General features: G+C 36.4%; 1 protein-coding gene across 1 annotated transcript; it reads left to right on the top strand.

Annotated features, from left to right (window-relative positions):
* The first annotated feature begins 1,183 nt into the window (after nt 1-1,183).
* LOC145681417 (uncharacterized) lies at nt 1,184-10,528 on the top strand. The gene is made up of 2 exons (XM_081753060.1): nt 1,184-1,700; nt 9,948-10,528. Exons 1-2 carry the CDS (start codon nt 1,221-1,223, stop codon nt 10,452-10,454), a joined length of 987 nt encoding a protein of 328 aa, XP_081609186.1. The 5' UTR covers nt 1,184-1,220; the 3' UTR covers nt 10,455-10,528.
* The last annotated feature ends 10,133 nt before the right edge of the window (nt 10,529-20,661 follow it).

Raw genomic sequence — 20,661 nt, 5'->3', positions numbered from 1 at the left:
CTATAATAATACAACTACTATCACTACTATTATTAACTATACACTGTCTTTCGTGGCCAACTGGCTAATTCACTTCGTTTCTGTGCATGGAGATCCGGAGTCGATACCGGTGAAGGTACTAACCCCTCAACCGAACAGATAGTTCAAAGTCCTATTCCCGATAGTGAGAAACGCCACGCAATTCATGTCTCATGTTAAACTGTAACACAATGCAGATCTGTTGCTAGCAGCAAACTTCCGAGGGTAATATTCAGTTTAAAGGGGAAAGAGATATTTTTTAGTTCGGTTTCAGTATTAAATGAATTTTCCATGTGTTTGACACGAAAGAACGAGAAAAAATGAAGGCAGTGTACAGTAATTCACTGATTGCATGGTTGGATCTACAACTCATGACTTACCACTGAGAAATATTATTAAACTAAAAAAATAATTAAAAAAATAAAAAAATAAAAAATAAAAAAACGAATCTTTGAAGGTTATAGTCCCACCATTATGCACCGAGACTAAAGGAGACGGTAAAGGTTCTTCGTGGCTAAGCGGTTAGCACAAGTGACTTTGGCGTGGGATACCCGTGTTCGATTCCCGGCGGAGCTCATGTAGTTCAGATTCCACGTTAATCAGTAGGTCCACGTTTCATAATGTCTCGCTGCTGAAAGGGACTTTAAAATCAAAATCAACTCTACTGAACTTAAAGGAGACGGTGGTGATGAGATGGATCATAATATTGGAAAGATGGCAGTGGAAGGAAATGGGAGAATCCCGAGAAAACATAAAGCCCACTTGGCTGGAGCTCGACGAGGCCAATGATGAGCGTTCTGTTCTACCATTGAACGACTGCCCCACCGAAAAAAGTAAGATATATAAAATGTTTCTCTCATTTTCAACTGGTTGATCAGTACTTCCTTAAGTTTACAGTTCGAGCTTGCCTGGACCAGATTTGCGTAACTTCCGCTGTTTACGTTAATTCAATTTCTTAAAACTTGGCACAGAAGGAGGAAAACTCGTTAAATTGTGAGAATTACTAGTGATCAATCACTATTTGTTTAGATAAAAGTTGTTGGGAGTATTGATCAGAATTTGACATGATTGATTTTATAGATAAAAATTATTATGTATGTATGATTTCTACATTGCTTTTGATGAGGAACAAACAGGTATAAAAGACTGAAGATTTTAAGGAGAGAGCATCATCCACCGATCAGGAGCCAAGAATAACCAACATGAGCGCCTCCAATCTTTCACTACTCTTCGTTGTCCTGTGCCTCGTAGCTGGCGTCCGACCAAGGACCATAACCTGGGATTTCGAGTCAGGACTCGGGAGTTTAGTTCAGAACCCATATAACACTGTTGTTTGGAAGCCTGCAACAATTGAGGGCATCCGAAAATACAAGAAGAACCCAATCCCTGGAACTCCTGATGGAAGCGAGGGTGTTGCTGTTGTCGATCTTCTGAAGCAAGTGTCTGGGGGCGCCAGGTTGGAAACTCCTCCATTGAATCTTCCTGGTGGCGGTGAGGTATCTCTGGACTACTTTGCAAGAGCCTATTTACCTGAAGCGGATGGAGTGCAAGTGTTCTATCTACAAAATGGTGGCCCATACGAGATACAATTGCTTAACCTCTACAGCAGAGCAAATCCAACCACGAACAAGTGGTATTCGGCATCAGCTACAATCCCATCAGGACTCAAACAACCAGTTACCGTAAGTACGATAGTTCTGTTATACACATATAAAGACAGAACGTTTATTTTTGTGGTATGGTCTATCGTTTCAAGTTCGGAGCTCAATTCGAAAAATGTTGCAATTCACGAGACTGATAATTTTATTAAGATCACAAGTGTTTTGCCATTATTGACAGGTCATGTCACAATCACAAATCGAAACGATCTTTTGTGCACTACGTTCTCAAAATTTTTTTTTGTCTTGTCGAGGGAATTGCCTGCTATAGTACTGTCTACCAGTTGCAGTATTGTTTTTCCCTTAGATATACTTAGTTTTCCTTCTATAATATTCTTTCGAATTAAATTTATTTTCTAATATTGTACTAACCAGTTTCTATTTCGAATTATCTTCAATAATTTTCTTTTCTCTGGCATGAGCCCTAACATTTCTTCCGTTCGTTCCACCTAATTTCTTCATTCTTCTCCGCAACTACAGTCCGAAAGCCCTTATAGGTATTTTGTTACTTTTTCATTATGTTCGTGTCCCTGGTTCAAATATTACAATGTCACACATAAATATTACAATATTCAACTCAATTAATCCTGCAACTACTCGCTTATTTTTCGTAACTAGGATATTATGCTAGGAGAAGGCATGGTCTCTTACTTCTGAGAATTGAAAATATTTTTGAACCAGTGAAGATTTCAGAAAATTTTTTCTCCGAGCGAGAATTTCAATACATTGGAGGTGAAAAGTAGTCTGCAATTTTTTTTTTAGAAAAAGACCATCAATGTAGTAAACTAGTTCTTGACACCAAAATATAAAAATCTAAAATGTTCATTCAGATTCAGTTCTACATAACATGTGAGACCAGAAGGCCGGCGAAAAATATTCCGTAACACTTTCATTTTTAATAATTAAGAAAATAAAATATACCAAGTGGAGTATCCTCACAACCCCACTAATATATCCTCCCAATAATAGCTAGAATAATAATAATAATAGAGGCAATTAACAACCGTATATACAATTTCAATATTTTAAAAAGAAAGGCATGAAGCCACAAGTATATAAAGATAAAATTATTATAGGGAAAAATCAGCCAGGAATAGTCAGAATATTTTGCTTCGTAATGTGAGGGTTAAGTTAAAAGATTAAGTTCAATTACTTCATTAAAAAGAAAGTATTCTTAAATGTAATCAGCTCTAACTAATATAACATGTATTCATTGTATATAGCATTACATGCACTGTTAAAAATAATTTCTTAAATTTGAGAAACCGTTCCTTATCTGTGCACCGAGACAATATTTTCTTAGAAATGAGATTTGGCAATTCTCATTCATAAGGAATTCTCATTTCGCTTTATACAACTTCATCTACTTTTCTTCGTTTCTCATTAATGAGAGTTTCAAACTTTTTTTTTCTATGGAAAGATATTCTCGGTGCACAGATAAGAAACGGTTTCTCAGATTTAAGAAAGTATTTTTAACAGTGTATTAGACAACGCATCAGACAAGGATGATATATGTTTTCTAGTAGTTTCACCTTCTATTTCTTCTTCATAATTTATGCTTATGACAGGGTATGAGCTTGGATTCAATTATTGAAACCAAGTTCAAAATTTTGGACGATGACCCAATGCTATGAGGATAATTGGAGAGCTACTTCATTAAGTGTTAGTGTATATACTTCATGCCAATGCACTGATCACGTCGGCCATAAAAACAAAATTATTCACGTCAAGATAACTGTTTATGCTTATGTTCTTAAATGTTCGCCATTTACTTAACTGGTAATGGACTGTCTTCTAACAATGGAAACTTCCAATATTTGTTTTTAGTTTTTATTGTACCTTACTAATTGCTGGTTTTCAACTAACACTTAAAATAAACCACAAAGTACATATAATAACTGCACTGTGTTCATTGCACTTAAATAACAAACTTAACTTCAAAATTATGGAAGAAATGTTCGTGCCTCGTGCCTTATGCACCGTCTCTCTTCAACACTTTCCATCTTGAATAACAAATGAAATCTAAATTTCGTAGAAACAGTGTTTCCAGTTCTTAAAAAATATTACTACATAATATAAGACTTAACATGCCGCCCGCCAAAAAAGGGCTAGTGACCTTTTTTTAAAAAAACAAAAAACAAAAGAAAACAAACTTTACATAACAACAAATAAAATAGACTAAAACAGGAAATAAATATACTTTAACATGAATGGCATTACGATTCATCATTATTTGGTAAAACACAAAGTCCTCTAATTGAGCGTTTATATAAACCATTGGAAGTTTTAACAGTAGCCACTCGAACCAAACCGTCAGGTCCAGAATGCACTTCAGTGATGACTCCCAATTTCCACGATAGAGGAGGTAGCTTATCTTCTTTGAGAACCACCAATTGACCTGGCTGTATGTTGGCACAGCTTCTCTTCCACTTATTTCTTCCTTGTAGTTGTGACAAATATTCCATATACCATCTTCTCCAAAACTGTTGAAATTGTTGTTGGATCCTTTGCCATCTTTGAATTGAACTAATCTTCTCCTGATGTAAGTCTCGTTCTGGTAGTGCTGTCAATGCTTGACCAATAAGAAAATGACCAGGAGTTAATGCTACTGGATCATTAGGATCATTGGATAATGCTACAAGAGGTCTCGAATTTAAGCAAGCTTCTATTTGTGTGATTAATGTTGTTAATTCTTCAAACGTGAGATATGACATTCCCATGACTCTTCTTAAGTGGTATTTAAAGGACTTAACTGCAGCCTCCCAAAGACCACCGAAGTTGGGCGAATATGGCGGAATAAAATGCCATTGGATTCCTTCAGTAGTTGCAAAATTCTTAATCCTTTCTTGATGGTCAGCTGTATGCAACAACTTTGCGACTTCTTGAAGTTCCTTGTTGGCACCAATGAACGTAGTTCCATTGTCACTATAGATATGCTTGCATTTACCTCGACGAGATATGAATCTTCTCAAAGCAGCTAAAAATGCCTGACTAGTAAGATCACTCACAACTTCGAGATGGATAGCCTTTGTTGCTAAGCACACAAACACTGCAATATAGCACTTCACCTTTGTTTTTGACTTTCTGGTACCAGTTTTGATGTAAATAGGACCGGCAAAGTCAATTCCAGAATTTGTGAAAGGTCTTGTTAGTTCTACTCTGTTTTGGTAGTTGTCCCCTAATTGTTCTGGTCCAGACGCCTTTAATCTTTGACATGTAATACACATTCTAATAACTTTCTTGATGGCATTTTTACCATTAGGTATCCAATACCTTTGCCTTAGTGATGCTGGCATTAACTGACATCCAGAATGTAGCAATCGCCTGTGTTCATGTTCTACAATTAGTCTTGTTAGGTGATGATCTGGTGGTAGAATAATTTGATGTTTAACATCAAATTCAAGTTCAGACATCTTTAATCTTCCACCAACTCTTAGTAATTGTTGATCACATATGAAAGGATTGAGAGACAAGAGTTTGCTCTTATTGCTAACTCTTCCACTTTCTTTAAGATCAGCCATTTCCTTAGCATAAACTGAATTTTGAACTTCTCGTATTAGTCTGATTAAAACTTCTTCAATTTCTTCCAAGGTAAGAGCGTCTACATTTCTTCTTGATGCTTCTACTTTAGCATTCTTGGAAAACCGCATACAATAAGCCAAGACTCTCTGAAGTTTGTTCAAAGTAGAGAATCTTTCGATCATACTATTATCTTGAGTTGTCACTAAGTAACTTGATTTTTATTTCTTCTGTTCAGGAATCTCTCTGAGTGGGGCAGGCTCCGTCTTAGGCCAATCAAGTGAAGAACACTGTAACCATTGAGGACCGTTCCACCACAAACTATTATGTATTAACTTGTCAGGACTTGTTCCCCTTGATATAATATCTGCAGGATTTTCACTTGAAGCGACGTGTCTCCATTCTCCTTCCACTTCTTGTACCTCAGCAACTCGATTGCCAACAAATGTTTTCCATCTATTTGGATTTGCTCTTAACCATGCTAAGACCACCATAGAATCTGTCCACATGTATACCTGGAATATTCGTTGTTTTAATGCCTTAGTTACCTTCTTGACAAGTTTTGATGATAACACTGTCGCACATAACTCTAAGCGAGGCAGGGAAATCTTCTTTATGGGAGCCACTTTGGACTTAGCACATAATAGCTTCGAAGTAACTTGACCATCTTTGTTGACGGATCTTAAATACACACATGTCCCATAAGCCTTTTCTGAAGCGTCTGAGAAAGCGTGAACTTGAATGTCTATCAAGGTACCCGACTGAAGAACCATTCTGTCTACACTGATATCTGATAATGAAGGAATGAATTCAAGTACTGTTTTGCATCTTTGCTGTAGTTCTTTAGGAAGTGTTTCATCCCACTCCAATCCTGCTTGCCACAGATCTTGAAGAATTATCTTACATACGATTGTTATTGGACTAACAATTCCCAACGGATCAAAGATTGAAGCAATAATGCCCAACATCTTGCGTTTTGTTAAATTATTATTCGACCTTTGATTTAGAGTAAATCCATTCATCACTTGAAGTTGATCAGTTGCTGGATGCCAAAGTAATCCTAATGTTTTGACTTGACCCTTATCGTCTAAGCGTAATGGAAGTTGTGTTTCTCTCAATTCTTCAGAGATGGATCCCAATAATTCAGTACTGTTGGAACACCACTTTCTTAACAAAAAACCACCCTTTTGTAGCATTTGTATTAATTCGTCCTTTATCTTTAAAGCTTCCTCCAAACTTTCAACCCCTGAAATACAATCGTCAATATAGAAGTCATTCTTGAGAATTTGTGCTGCCTTCGGATATTCACAAGCTTCTTCTGCACTTAATTGCTGGAGACAGCGAGTAGCAAGGAAAGGCGCTGAGGCTGTTCCGTATGTGACAGTCTTTAATTCATATACCTTAATGGATTCTTCTTCTGATCTTCTCCACAAGATCTTCTGGAATTTACATTCACGCTCATCAATCAAAATCTGTCGATACATCTTCTCTATATCTGCAGTAAAAGCTATAGGGTAGGTGCGAAATCTTAATATAATTGACTGCAAATCGTCTTGCACAGTTGGACCAACTTTGAGAACATCGTTCAGTGAAATGCCACTAGTAGAGCATGCGGATGCATCAAATACTACTCTAGTTTTCGTAGTAGTATTAGCTTCCTTAATAACTGGATGATGAGGCAAGTAATATCCTTGAGTAATATTAGAGTTGCATTCCACTTCCTTCATATGTTCCAAAGCTTCATACTCTTCAAGGAATGTCACATAATCTGTGCGTAACTTGGGGCATCTATTTAACCTTTTTTCTAGTTGTTGTAAACGCTGAACAGCTGTCTGGTAAGAATCACCTAACTGGGTCACTTCTTGTTTGAATGGCAATCTCACTATAAAGCGTCCTGTTGAATGTCTTCTAGTGTTTGCGATAAAATGTTCTTCGCACTCCCTTTCTTCTTTGGATAGAGGAGTTTCTTGAATATCTTCTATTTTCCAAAACTTCTGCAGCTGATGGCTTAAATCATCGTTGTTGTGCAAAAAGAATGTTCGATGTTCTGGCGTGAAGTTCTTGTGCTTTGGCATCTGATATTGTCCTGAAACTATCCATCCTAACTCTGTATTTTGGAGAACTGGAAATGCTCCTGGACGCACCTGTTGTCCTGCTTTGAGTAGACTAAAGAAAATTCCAGCACCTAACAACAAATCAATCTTACCAGACTTGTTGAAATTAGGATCCGCTAACTGTAAATTCGGTGGAAAGTTCCATTCTTTAATGTCAATATCAGCATCAGGTAAATTTCCCGCTATTTTGGGCAATACAAAACACTCAACATCTACACTAAAATCACTTACAGCAGAGAATACTTGTAACTTACTTCCGTATTTAACGTTGCAACTTACATTGTTAATACCTTGTACAGGAACATTGATAGGAAATTTCTTTAATTTTAACCTTTGAATGAGAGATTCTGTTGCAAAATGAGATTGGGAACAACTATCAAGCAAAGCCCTAACCATATGTAATTTACCATTGCAATCTTTAACTTGAACAACTGCAGTTGAAAGTAAAACACGCACATTACTTTTAGGCTTCACAGAGCAATAAGTACTAGTATTAACAACTTCCTGTCCTTGAGACATTGACTTTTCCCCTACAGGTTCCGTAACAGAATCATTTTCAACACTTGCAGCATGATTAGGCTGTGATTTCTTGAAATCACTATGCAATAACGTGTGATGCTTGAGATTACATATTTTGCATGCACTTAGCGAACAATCTTTCCCTACATGGTTGACAACTTTCAAACAATTAAAACAAAGTTTGTTCTGTTTCGCAAAACTTAATCTTTTGGATACACTTAATTTCTGAAACTCATTACACTTGTGCAACGCATGACTTTGTTGACAAAACGAACACAAAACATTAGTACTCACATAAGATTGTCTAGCATTTTTTACATCCTTAACAACATTAGATTTACTGACATGCGACTTTGATTGTGTAGACTTTATCAATTCTAAGGCCTGGCATTTATTTTCTAAAAAGACATGAAGTTCTTCTAAACTAGCAAACTGTTCCCTATTTGTTTGATTTTCAAAGTCTTTACGTGTTTGTTCATCTAGCTTTTCCAAAACTAGGTGCGATAACAATATATCCTCCAAAGGAGTATCTAACTGTAACGCCTTAAGTGCATTTACGTTACTTATAGTTTGATTTAATAATGTCCTTAAGTCCGCCACTGAATCTTTACTGACAGTTGGTAATGAAAACAATGCCTTTACGTGAGCAGTTGCTATTAGCTTTGGATTATTATACCTTTTGCATATCATTTCCCAAGCAAGTTTGAAATTTTCATCTGTCACTGGTATATTCTCAACTAATTTGCTTGCTTCACCTGATAATGAGGACAACAAATAATGAAATCTTTGAATATCATCTAAACTTTGATTGTTTACAACCAAACTACTGAAAGTATCATGAAAATGTCTGAAATCTATAACTTGACCTTTAAATGTTGGTAGCTTTATGACTGGTAATTTTAGACACCCTGTATTCGCGGCTGAATCACCTGACGAACTTCTATTGCTACTACTAGCCTTCTCAGCTGTTTCAACAATTGACGTCATTTTTGCAAGAGTATCGTAGTAAGTAGCTTCAAACAGCTCTCTATCCTGTGTATATTCATCGTTTTCGTCCTTTAATTCAAGCTGTTTTTGCACTTCATCATATTCTTTGAATATATTGGGTAAACATGCACACCTAACTTTAATTTGCATTACATCACCGTCTGCTCCAAATTGTTCAACAAATGTTTTCATTCTTATAAGGGAAGCTTTAGCTAGGCCTCTTGCCTTTATAAGAGAATTTGTATTTGAATCCATTGCTAGAGATATTTCTACCTGAAGTCCTTATGACAACAGACCCTTACACAAGTAAAAGAAACAAAAAAAAAAAATATACTTAGCTACGTGACTGCTACATTGCGCCTTTGTTTTCCTTTAGATTGCAATGCACAGCTGAATGCGTAGGCGCGTACGTGATAAGTCCACTAGGTCAATTTTGCTTGATTCGTAACACTCACTGTCTTTACACACACATAGTCAATATGAATGTTTGAATGATTCACTTATTCTTTTTCTTGGCACAACACTTCCTCCATTCGGCACTGGAGGACCAAAAAAACTGTTTATGCTTATGTTCTTAAATGTTCGCCATTTACTTAACTGGTAATGGACTGTCTTCTAACAATGGAAACTTCCAATATTTGTTTTTAGTTTTTATTGTACCTTACTAATTGCTGGTTTTCAACTAACACTTAAAATAAACCACAAAGTACATATAATAACTGCACTGTGTTCATTGCACTTAAATAACAAACTTAACTTCAAAATTATGGAAGAAATGTTCGTGCCTCGTGCCTTATGCACCGTCTCTCTTCAACACTTTCCATCTTGAATAACAAATGAAATCTAAATTTCGTAGAAACAGTGTTTCCAGTTCTTAAAAAATATTACTACATAATATAAGACTTAACAATAACCATATATAATTACACCATATATAATTGGTGCGCTTAGCATGTCGCCATATCATCCGGTTGAACTATGGTAACTGACTGACCAGAGCTCTTCAGAGGTAGTACTACAGTTGATTGCTGTATTTTTTATTGCCATTTCTGTTCATCATAACTATTGCTGATTTAGATACTATATATTGTGTCTAAATCATAAATTTCACTATTGTTTTTTGTTATTGTAGATACTTGTATATGGTACGCAAGGAAACGGCACTGATATTGATGTGGTGGCTATCGACAATCTAAGTGTATCAGGAGTAGACGGTGATAGCACTGAAGATGGCGGTAATTCAGGTGCTGATGATGGTGGTGATTCCGGTGCTGATGATGGTGGTGATTCAGGTGCTGATGATGGTGGTGATTCTGGTGCTGAAGACGAAGGTGATGATGAGGATGGTGGTGATTCTGGCAATGAAGACGACGGTGGTGATGATGAAGATGGTGGCGATTCTGGAAATGAAGACGGTAGTGATTCTGGCGCTGATGAAGGCGATGATTCCAACGAATCAGGAGGAGATGAAGGATCTGCAGAAGCTACCACCACCACAACTACAACAACTACCACCACAACAACTACAACCACAACTCCCCCTCCACCACCACCTCCTTCTGCTTCAGAAGAAAATAATGGTTCATCATCATCGTCATCAGAAGAAGATGATGAAGAAGAGAATAGAAGCGAATTGTAAAAGTTCCAAGTTACGAAAGAAAATGTTCATTTCTTTGAAGGTATAAATAGAGAAATAAACGATAAAAATTACTTACAAGATTAAATCATTTGTATTTTATTTAATCTAGAAACAATTATAGTTGTTTACTTCAGAAGTAGCATCTGAAGATCCATAGTCAGCCTTAGCTTTTACGGGGCCTATGGCTAGGGATTCCTGTGAGCACCTTGCCCAATTTCATGGCAGAATATCAAAAATGAGAATTTCATTTACAAAATATTATTTACCAAGATATTGTCAAGGAAGTACAGGGTTTGTGAAAAGTAGTAGAATTGAATTTTTTTAAAAAAATCACAATTTAACACATCGACTTAACAGTTTTCAAAAGATGCCCCTTCTGCATCAACACAACGTTTCCAGTGATTCTGCCAATCACTGAAGGTTCCCTGGAACGCAAAACCTGGAATGTTCTTTAGCTCCCTCGTTATGTCCTGGACCGAGCCGTGTTGCCGTCCTTTGATGACCCTTTTCAGTCGGCGGAAGAGGAAGAAGTCTGCAGGAATGACATCTGGGCTGTAGGATGACTGGGGAGGCTGTGTGATGCCATGTTTGGTCAGGAAGTCCATGGCAGCAAAGGTGGTGTGGCTCGGCGCGTTGTCGTGACAATTTGTGCCACTCAAAAACCTTGATCGACCCATGGCATCACTCCCGTATGCAGTCTTCGTCATGTCATGGATCTCACTCGCAATTTTATCCAGTTTGACGTAAAATTTCACCCGGTAACGCTGCTCTAAGAAATGATTCGTTGTAGAGATGACAAGGCACCTTGAAAGGAGTTCACCTTAAACTCGATCTACACTCCGTGAAGGCTTGAAGACGACTGGCGACTGGTGCGGGTGCGCTGGTAGCTAAAACCTCCTCACCACCTTACCAGCGCAGTAACATCCCCCTCCTTTACTATTTTTTTGCGGGAAAAAATCAATCCTACTACTTTCCGGTCAAACTCTGAATAGAATTACTCTCGATTTCAATAGTATCTTTATTTACAAATGGTAATATTACAGAGATATGCTTAACATAAGTAGTGTCTAGTGTACAACAAAGAATAATTGAATATATGCTTTTGTTTGACATGCATTTTGTAAATCAATTTTGGACATTTCCTTCAAGATGTCTCCTGAATGCTAAATTGTATGAAACTAGAAACTGAACAATGGCTAATAGCCTAAAAAAAACATGTTGTTCTGTCTGAATTTGAATGTGGGATATGTAGTCAATAGTTCTTCCACGTTCAATCCTTTTTTTTCGAAATCAGATCAACAATCTTTGATACTCTTGTTGGCTAGCATGTATACCTTTGGTCCTGGATTCCGATAGAAAAGCATTACCGTGGTTCGGAATCTACCTTAATTTAGGTTCACGTCTCATATAGCCTTCGTGCTAAACTTCAACAAACAAACAACAATTATACTGAGAACAATGAGAAATATGATCCAAACTACCACTCAGGTTTGTATCCGATACAGGGCTTCACTATCTGGAGTCGAAGCTGGAAGCATGGTTACAAAAAGCACACACGTTAAATGTTCGGTCATGCAAGGACACTGGACGTAAGTTTATATTTTATAGAAGCGTTGACAAAAATACAAGGAACAGATAATGACGACTGAGAGGGCTGGTAGAGTGGCACAAAACTAGGTGATCTACTTTCCTTTTCAATGAATATATACTACAAATATATGTTTTTAATCGGTCGAACCTATATCTATCAAAAAACTCCGGCATGAATCACTGAAGGCATGTAACTCTCTGTAGCTTATGGAACTCTTAGGTTCAATATCACGGGGTACAAAAGAAAGAAAAAGAAAAAAGAGAAGAAAGAAAAAGCCTGCCAGGGATTCTGTTCTGTGCGCAATCAGTTCAAATAGTATTGTCATTATCCATCTCTTCCAGATCTTGTATTGCATATCTGTAAGAAAAGCTTACTTCCAAGAGGCATTTCTGCGAAATACGCTTTCCGCGTCTATATTCCTATGAGCAACAAAATGGAAGAGTTTCGTTTCATTCCGAGGATTTTTTTAAAACCATATCTCGTATCTTTTAGTCTCTAGAGTTTCTAGTACTGACATTGGAAACTGTTGAAATAAAACCCAATTGATATTTGTAGCTAAGGCAAACAGTGCTTTTCAAATGGGAAATTCACATTGATCGCGGTTGGTTCAATCATGTAGTTGACTGTCAATTGTTTTTTTGACACTTGAATGTAGTGATGAGCAAATGCAAGACCAAGACCAAGACCGGGGTGGTCTTGGTCTTGGTCTTGGTCTTGGTCTTGGTCTTGTACCAAATTTCACAAAATTAAATCCCCACGTTAAGCGGGTTTGCATATCCAGGCTCCTAACTATGAAAACATTTACGCTCAGTCCAACCTCAATCATTTCACGAATTCAACCTGATTTACGTATGTTATTAGGACATAATATCGATTGTGATTTATTCTAAAAACACTTTTATACATTGCAAGAGCTGTAACGTCCAAATATTTACTGAGAACTCATAGTCGTATCGGAATAAACAAAAGCGAGTATGGAACAGCAAACTGCTTTCACAAAAGGAAAAAGAAGATGTGCAAAAGGCATACAAAACGGTCGAGTGGTTTGGGTCGATACACTATCAATCACATGTTTCTGACTTCAAACCCTGTAGCAAGTTGTTTCTTTTTTAAGTATCTTCCTATTTTCATCCGGAGGCTGAAAATATTTCTTTGAGTAACTCATTGAAAACTTCTTTTGTTTCAAATTCGATTAGAACGGAACATTATATGAATTGCGAATCTTAAATCCATAGCTAAAAAAAAAAAAAAAAAAAAAATGAAGTATACTCATTACTCCATTATCCTCTGATTTGTAACGAAAAACTATTTATAAACAGTGGTGACTTCAGAAAATTATCCTCGGGGGGAATTTCAATATGCGGGTGGAGGGTAAACATTGGTAGTCCACATTGAGCACGATCGAATATATGGTCCTGAAGGCGGAAATTTCTTAGCTCGAGAGGGGTCTCAAATTCTCCCTCAGATCACGTCCTGAAAGCATCATTGCTTAAAAGCTTTTCGTAACAAATATAATATTACACTTGTTTCTCGTTCTACATTTAGAATTGGTAAAATCCTAACTTATAGAGGATTATAATAAAAGCATAAAAATTACAATACCAATCATGTATAAATTATCCTGTAAGTTACCAACTTTGGGTCAGATTAAAACTCAAATATTTGTTTTCGGATTGCACTTAGAAGTAAGTCCTCTCTATATAATCCTGATTGGAAAGCCATGTTTATCACTAATTAATTAATCAATATTTATACGATTTTTTTTATTTTACTATATTTACTATTCAGTATTATATACACTTCATTTCCAAAATCAAAATCTCGAAAATGTATATTGTACGAGTGCAGACTCGCAAATAAATGATTATTAATCATATATATTGGTCTCTATTCGAAATTCTATTTTAATCGAATCCGGCAGGAACACAGACAGAAATATCGAGAACAGGTGACAAAAAAGAGAGAAAAAAACGTTGTACCCGGCGGGGACTCGAAGTAAGTTCGAAGGGTTCTTTCTCAGCCGAACGCCTTAGACCACTCGGCTATGGTAGCAACTAGTGATTGTAGCAAAGGCTTCGAGTAGTAGTTCTTATTACAGAATAACATTTTCTATTGCCTAAAATTTAAACCTAATTTACTGTAATATAATATATCTATTGATTTGTTACATGAACACGTTTTCGTTACTTTGATGAATGATGTATGTTGTTGATATAGATTCTATTACACTTTCTTTCGTAAATATTATAGAAAGTATCAGGGTTATTTATGATCTTTTATGGAAATTGACTGACGCATGCGCAGTAAACAGACAGTTCAATTGGAAGGCGAGGAATGAAACGCTTACACACTGTTAGAATGTTTCCCTCGCAAGCAGTAGTTCCCAACCGAGGGACGGCGGGACGCACTTCCTCCTCCTGGGGTGGCGTGAAGGGTTTACGAAGTCCCTTCGTTGTCTTATATTTCTTGAATGATTATACACAATATCCAGTCACATCTTCTACACATTTGCAAGCGATAAATCGTAGTATAAATAAACCATCCTCCACACACAGTGATTGTTGCTTTTCCAAGATTATAAACTGAAACACTTTTTTATTTCAATAGAATATAAAAGTTTCAATGGAGGGGTTACAACCCCCTCAGCCCCCTTGGTCTTCGATATGTCACCGCCTAAACTGTAACTTTCAAGTTAGAATCGAAAAATGGAGACATGTGACCTACTAAATATACTTTTAGTTCATTATACATTTTCATAAATAAAATATCCACAATTACAATGACAGTAAATGCTAAGTAATTTTTGTAATTTTTTTTACTTTCATTTTCCCTCTTTCTTCTCAACTGAGCTTGAAAAATGTAAAAATGGGAGGTTAAGAACTTCAAATATTACGTACCGTAAAACGGGGCTACTTTGACATTTAGGGTTACTTTGACATAGAGCGGGGCTACTTTGACAGATGAGCAATTCGTGCTTCCTGTGAGAATTGTCGCATATACTTTCATAGATAAAGGCTGATATGGTGTCCACGGTGCGAATTGCCGGGGGGGATGAGGGATTTCTCCCATTGTATTTCTACCCCCTCTCAATATCCTTCCTGTCTCTCAATATATAATATAAGGATTTCTAGATCCGCCACTGTTTATTCTCCCCAAAATGAATAATCTAATTCACACTCTGACGATATATATCAACGTGTCGTGGAAGGGTGGAAGAGAGTGGATTCAATGTGTGGTGTGCAAAAAATGGATGTGTGGGTTTTGTAATGGTGGATCAAAAAATCCTCAATATGCTTGTTACGACTGTGATGTTGACGACTAAGGTTTTTCTTTCCATTGTTACATGTAAAGGTAACATATCGGTACATGTTAAAAGTAAAGTAAAGTAAAAAATAAAGTAGAGTAAAAAATAAAGTAACAATGTAAGGTATGTATGTTCAAAGTAAAAATGTTAAAAGTAAAGCTTTAGAAAAACTTGTATAGTGGTGTATAATGATGTACCACAACAAAATAAAGATTTCGTGCTTATCAAGTATACAGTATACCGTACCTTACACATGACCAAAACAGTGTTTTATACACTTTACATAAATTCCATGTCAAAATAACTCCATACGTTGAGTAACTTTGACCTTATGCAGCAAATACATAAGATGTCAAAGTAGCCCCACCCCCGGGGCTACTTTGACCGGTATTTCTTAATTTCTTCCCGCCAAAACTTACTTGCAGAGACTTAGGTTTAGTAGTGGATGTGATAGCCCAGATACCTATTGTTATGATGAGAATAGTATCATTCATTGGTTGCAGAAAGTGTCCCGTGTACACATCTAAACTAGTCCAAAACCTGTCAAAGTAGCCCCGTTTTACGGTATATTTTAGCGTATTACGAAATTATATTTAATAGAATCCGGTAGTATCACAAACAGAAACGTCAAGAAGAGGAAAACCAAATTGTACTGTGGTGGGATTCGAACTACTCTTGAATGGTGCCTCAGAATCTCTGGCCGAATGCCTTAGTCCACTTTTTTTTTTTTTTTTTTTTTTTTTTTTTTTTTTTTTTTTACTCGGCTAATGTGACAAGTTGAAAATATAGTAAGCGTGTTTCATGTTCAATCTTTTGTTACAGTATGAAATTTATTTTGTATTCTCTGAAGTTTAAGCCTATTTTGGCCTGATGTAATAGTCTGTTGAAATTGTTTTATGTTTACGGAATTCTTTACATTGACGAATGATGTTGTTAATATAGGTTCTATTACGTATTCGTTCATAAATATTACAGCAATTGTCAGGATTATTTATGATCTTTCATGAAAATTGACTGGTGCATGCGCAGTAGAAACAGAAAGATCCACTTTACCAACATTTGTCATACACGCCAGAACGCAAATTTCTAACAGGTTCTCAAAATGCCTCGCTCTAAAGGTTGTGGAGAACTCTCTATTGCTCTGAGAGGAGAAATCATAGGCCGAGCAAAAATGGGACAAACTGTGCCTCAGATTGCTAGAGATCTGGGATGTGACAAGAAAACGGTCAAGAAATGGGTTCAGCGACATGAAGAAGGTGGTGAATGGTTCAGGTCTCAGTCAAGAAGTGGAAGGCCAAAAGTGACAACTGCAGCTCAAGATCAAGCTTTAGTTACAGAAGTAATCAACAGACCTCTATGCCACACGTCAATCCCCTTGGACAAAGCCAGAGAATATAATTGTTCTCACGAAACAATAAGAAGAAGATTATTGGGGGCTGGTCTACACTGTTCAAGACCCGCTAGGAAGACTCTCCTGACTGAAACTCACAAGGCCAGACGAATGGAATGGGCACAGAATAACATAACCCAACCTCAGTCATATTGGGACTTAGTCATCTGGACCGACGAGAAGGTTTTCAAGTCTAACCAACAAGGCAGAGTTATATTGTATAGACCGCGCGGAACCAGGTATGCTGAACAAAATATTATCAGAACTTGTTCAGGACGAATATCAGCACACTTTTGGGGATACATGACGACTGCTGGTCCTGGAGATTTAGTTGCGGTGCCTGAGAGAATGAACAGCGGTGTCTACATTAATATCCTCGAAAATACGTTGTTACCGTCCTTAGAAAGAAACTTCCCCGAACAGGAAGAATATATATTTATGCATGACAACAGTGCTGTTCACACTTCCCGGCAAACACGAGAGTGGCTAAGTGAACATCCAGAGTTAATTTGTATTGAGTGGCCACCTCTATCCCAGATTTGAACCCAATTGAACATCTGTGGGCCTACATGGTGCAAGAATGGGAAGAGAGACGTGAAGACAGAGACCAAACGTTTCTTCAAAATCATGTTATGGAACTGTGGCAACATTTTCGTGACACACCGTCGTATTGCTCGAGACTTGTATCTAGTATCCCCTCCAGACTTCAAGAAGTTACTGACTCTGGAGGTGACTACACGAAGTACTAGTGTGTTATTTTTTTTGTAAACATTTATTTAAGTTTCATTTATTTATTATATTTTTTCAAGAGCAATACTTTCGTTCTTCATTCTTTTCCTTTGCTTGTTTACTTATTAGTTCGTTAAAACGTAAAGGAAGAGTAGTATATCTTCAAAAAGTTTTTGAGAATTTACTTTGAACGTTTCTAAGAATACATTTACTTTTTTTTCTTACTCTATATCATGCCCAATATTACTTTCATTTCAGTTAATTAATAACTTTATTTCACATCTCGGATAAAAATATTATTTTCTTTTTAACGATATTTTTCCTTTTGATTGTGTAATTTCTTGTTTCATTGAATTATCTCAATTCTAATGAATAAATCACATTTTGTTTATTGTCCCTTCCTTAGCTCAGTTCGAATTCGAGAACAATTTGGTGTAATATACGTTCTTTATTCTTCATATTGTGCAGTAATGACAATATTAATTATTTTTCATGAGTCCAGTTGATTAGTGAGAACTTGGACAAACATTAACCTGGTGATTCTTTACGCAATGCCAAGCGTAAAATACATTTTAGCTGTTCTTTATCCTTCATAGCGATGAAACATTCTAACAGTGTGTTAGCGTTTCCTTCCTCGCCTTCCAATTGAACTGTCTTTGTACTGCGCATGCGCCAGTCAATTTCCATAAAAGATCATAAAAGATCATAAATAACCCTGATACTTTCTATAATATTTACGAAAGAACGTGTAATAGAATTTATATCAACAACATACATCATTCATCAAAGTAACGAAAACGTGTTCATGTAACAAATTAATAGATATATTATATTACAGTAAATTAGGTTTAAATTTTATGCAATAGAAAATGTTATTCTGTAATAAGAACTACTCAGCCTTTGCCACAACCCTAGTTGCTACCATAGCCGAGTGGTCTAAGGCGTTCGACTTGTAAAGCACCTTTCGAACTTACTTCGAGTCCCCGCCGGGTACAACGTTTTTTTTCTCTCTTTTTTCACCTGTTCTCGATATTTCTGTCTGTGTTCTTGTCGGATTCGATTAAAATAGAATTTCGAATAGAGACCAATATATATTATTAATAATAATTTATTTGCGAGTCTGCACTCGTACAATATACATTTTCGAGATTTTGATTTTGGAAATGAAGTGTATATAATACTGAATAGTAAATATAGTAAAATAAAAAGAAATCGTATAAATATTGATTAATTAATAAGTGTTAAACATGGCTTTCCAATCAGGATTATATAGAGAGGACTTACTTCTAAGTGCAATCCGAAAACAAATATTTGAGTTTAATCTGACCCAAAGTTGGTAACTTACAGGATAATTTATACATGATTGGTATTGTAATTTTTATGCTTTTATTATAATCCTCTATAAGTTAGGATTTTACCAATTCTAAATGTAGAACGAGAAACAAGTGTAATATTATATTTGTTACGAAAAGCTTTTAAGCAATGATGCTTTCAGGACGTGATCTGAGGGAGAATTTGAGACCCCTCTCGAGCTAAGAAATTTCCGCCTTCAGGACCATATATTCGATCGTGCTCAATGTGGACTACCAATGTTTACCCTCCACCCGCATATTGAAATTCCCCCCGAGGATAATTTTCTGAAGTCACCACTGTTTATAAATAGTTTTTCGTTACAAATCAGAGGATAATGGAGTAATGAGTATACTTCATTTTTTTTTTTTTTTTTTAGCTATGGATTTAAGATTCGCAATTCATATAATGTTCCGTTCTAATCGAATTTGAAACAAAAGAAGTTTTCAATGAGTTACTCAAAGAAATATTTTCAGCCTCCGGATGAAAATAGGAAGACACTTAAAAAAGAAACAACTTGCTACAGGGTTTGAACTCACAAACATGTGATTGATAGTGTATCGTCCCAAACCACTCGACCGTTTTGTATGCCTTTGCATATCTTCTTTTTCCTTTTGTGAAAGCAGTTTACTGTTCCATACTCGCTTTTGTTTATTCCGATACGACTATGAGTTCTCAGTAAATATTTGGACGTTACAGCTCTTGCAATGTATAAAAGTGTTTTTAGAATAAATTACAATCGATATTATGTCCTAATAACATACGTAAAACAGGTTGAATTCGTGAAATGATTGAGGTTGGACTGAGCGTAAATGTTTTCATAGTTAGGAGCCTGGATATGCAAACCCGCTTAACGTGGGGATTTAATTTTGTGAAATTTGGTACATCCAGTCTTGGTCTTGGTCTTGCACACCCAGTCTTGGTCTTGGTCTTAGTCTCGCATGCAAGAGTCTTGCAAGTAATGCATTTAAGAAATCTCAAGCTTTCCATAGTTAAATTTTCTATGGATATAAGTGATAATAAACTATACAATGCGCCAATAGTAAGGGAATACAACGTATGTTTCTAAATGTAATATAGTTTAACTTTGTGTAAGTATCATGGTAGTGTACAACATAGGTGATGACCTTTCCTTTCTTAATGGGTGCCCACGCTTCACTAATTGTAAGATATGCCTAAATCACAACGTTTCGTAATCTGTTTATATTTTTAACAGATCTAACACTCCACAGGTTCCCAAACTGGGGAGGCTACCCCTGAGACGCATGAAAGAAAATCAAGACGGCACAGATTATTGAAATACCATGAATTGCAAAATTATGTTTACACTCTAAAGGCGTCAGATTTTTCTTTTCAACCACGATTAGCTAATCCTTGTATTAATCACATTTCCAATTAAATATTGAGATTTTGTTTTACTGATTCCAATATGTACTCTATGGGGTAGAAACATTGACATTACGCAAAAGTGATGAGAACATTGCAGGCTTTCGATGAAGAAAAAAGGATAGAATTAGCTGTGTTGAACGGATAATGAACGAGAAGGTGTTAAAAAAAATAGCAGTAGGGAAAAAAAGAAGAATTTTAGATATTATTAAGAGGAGGAAGAGGAACAGGTTAGGATATTGGTTGAGGAGGAACTGTATTATGAGGAAGGTGCTGGAGGGTATTGTGGAACGAAAGAGACTGAGGGAGTGAAGGAGACTAGTTGAAGGAAGGTATTAAAACAGAAAATTGCTACGTCAAGACGTAGAGACTAGCTGAGGACCACCGAACGTCGAACGTTCTCAGTTGCAGCAAGTAACCTGTCAATAATGGCAGAATATCTATTATGAAGATCATG

This window comes from Thermobia domestica, chromosome 3, assembly GCF_964235325.1.
Source record: "Thermobia domestica chromosome 3, izTheDome1.hap1.1, whole genome shotgun sequence".
In the NCBI taxonomy this organism is placed as follows: domain Eukaryota; kingdom Metazoa; phylum Arthropoda; class Insecta; order Zygentoma; family Lepismatidae; genus Thermobia; species Thermobia domestica.
The sequence above is the reverse complement of the archived record's forward strand: the minus strand, read 5'-3'. Positions and strand labels throughout refer to the sequence as shown.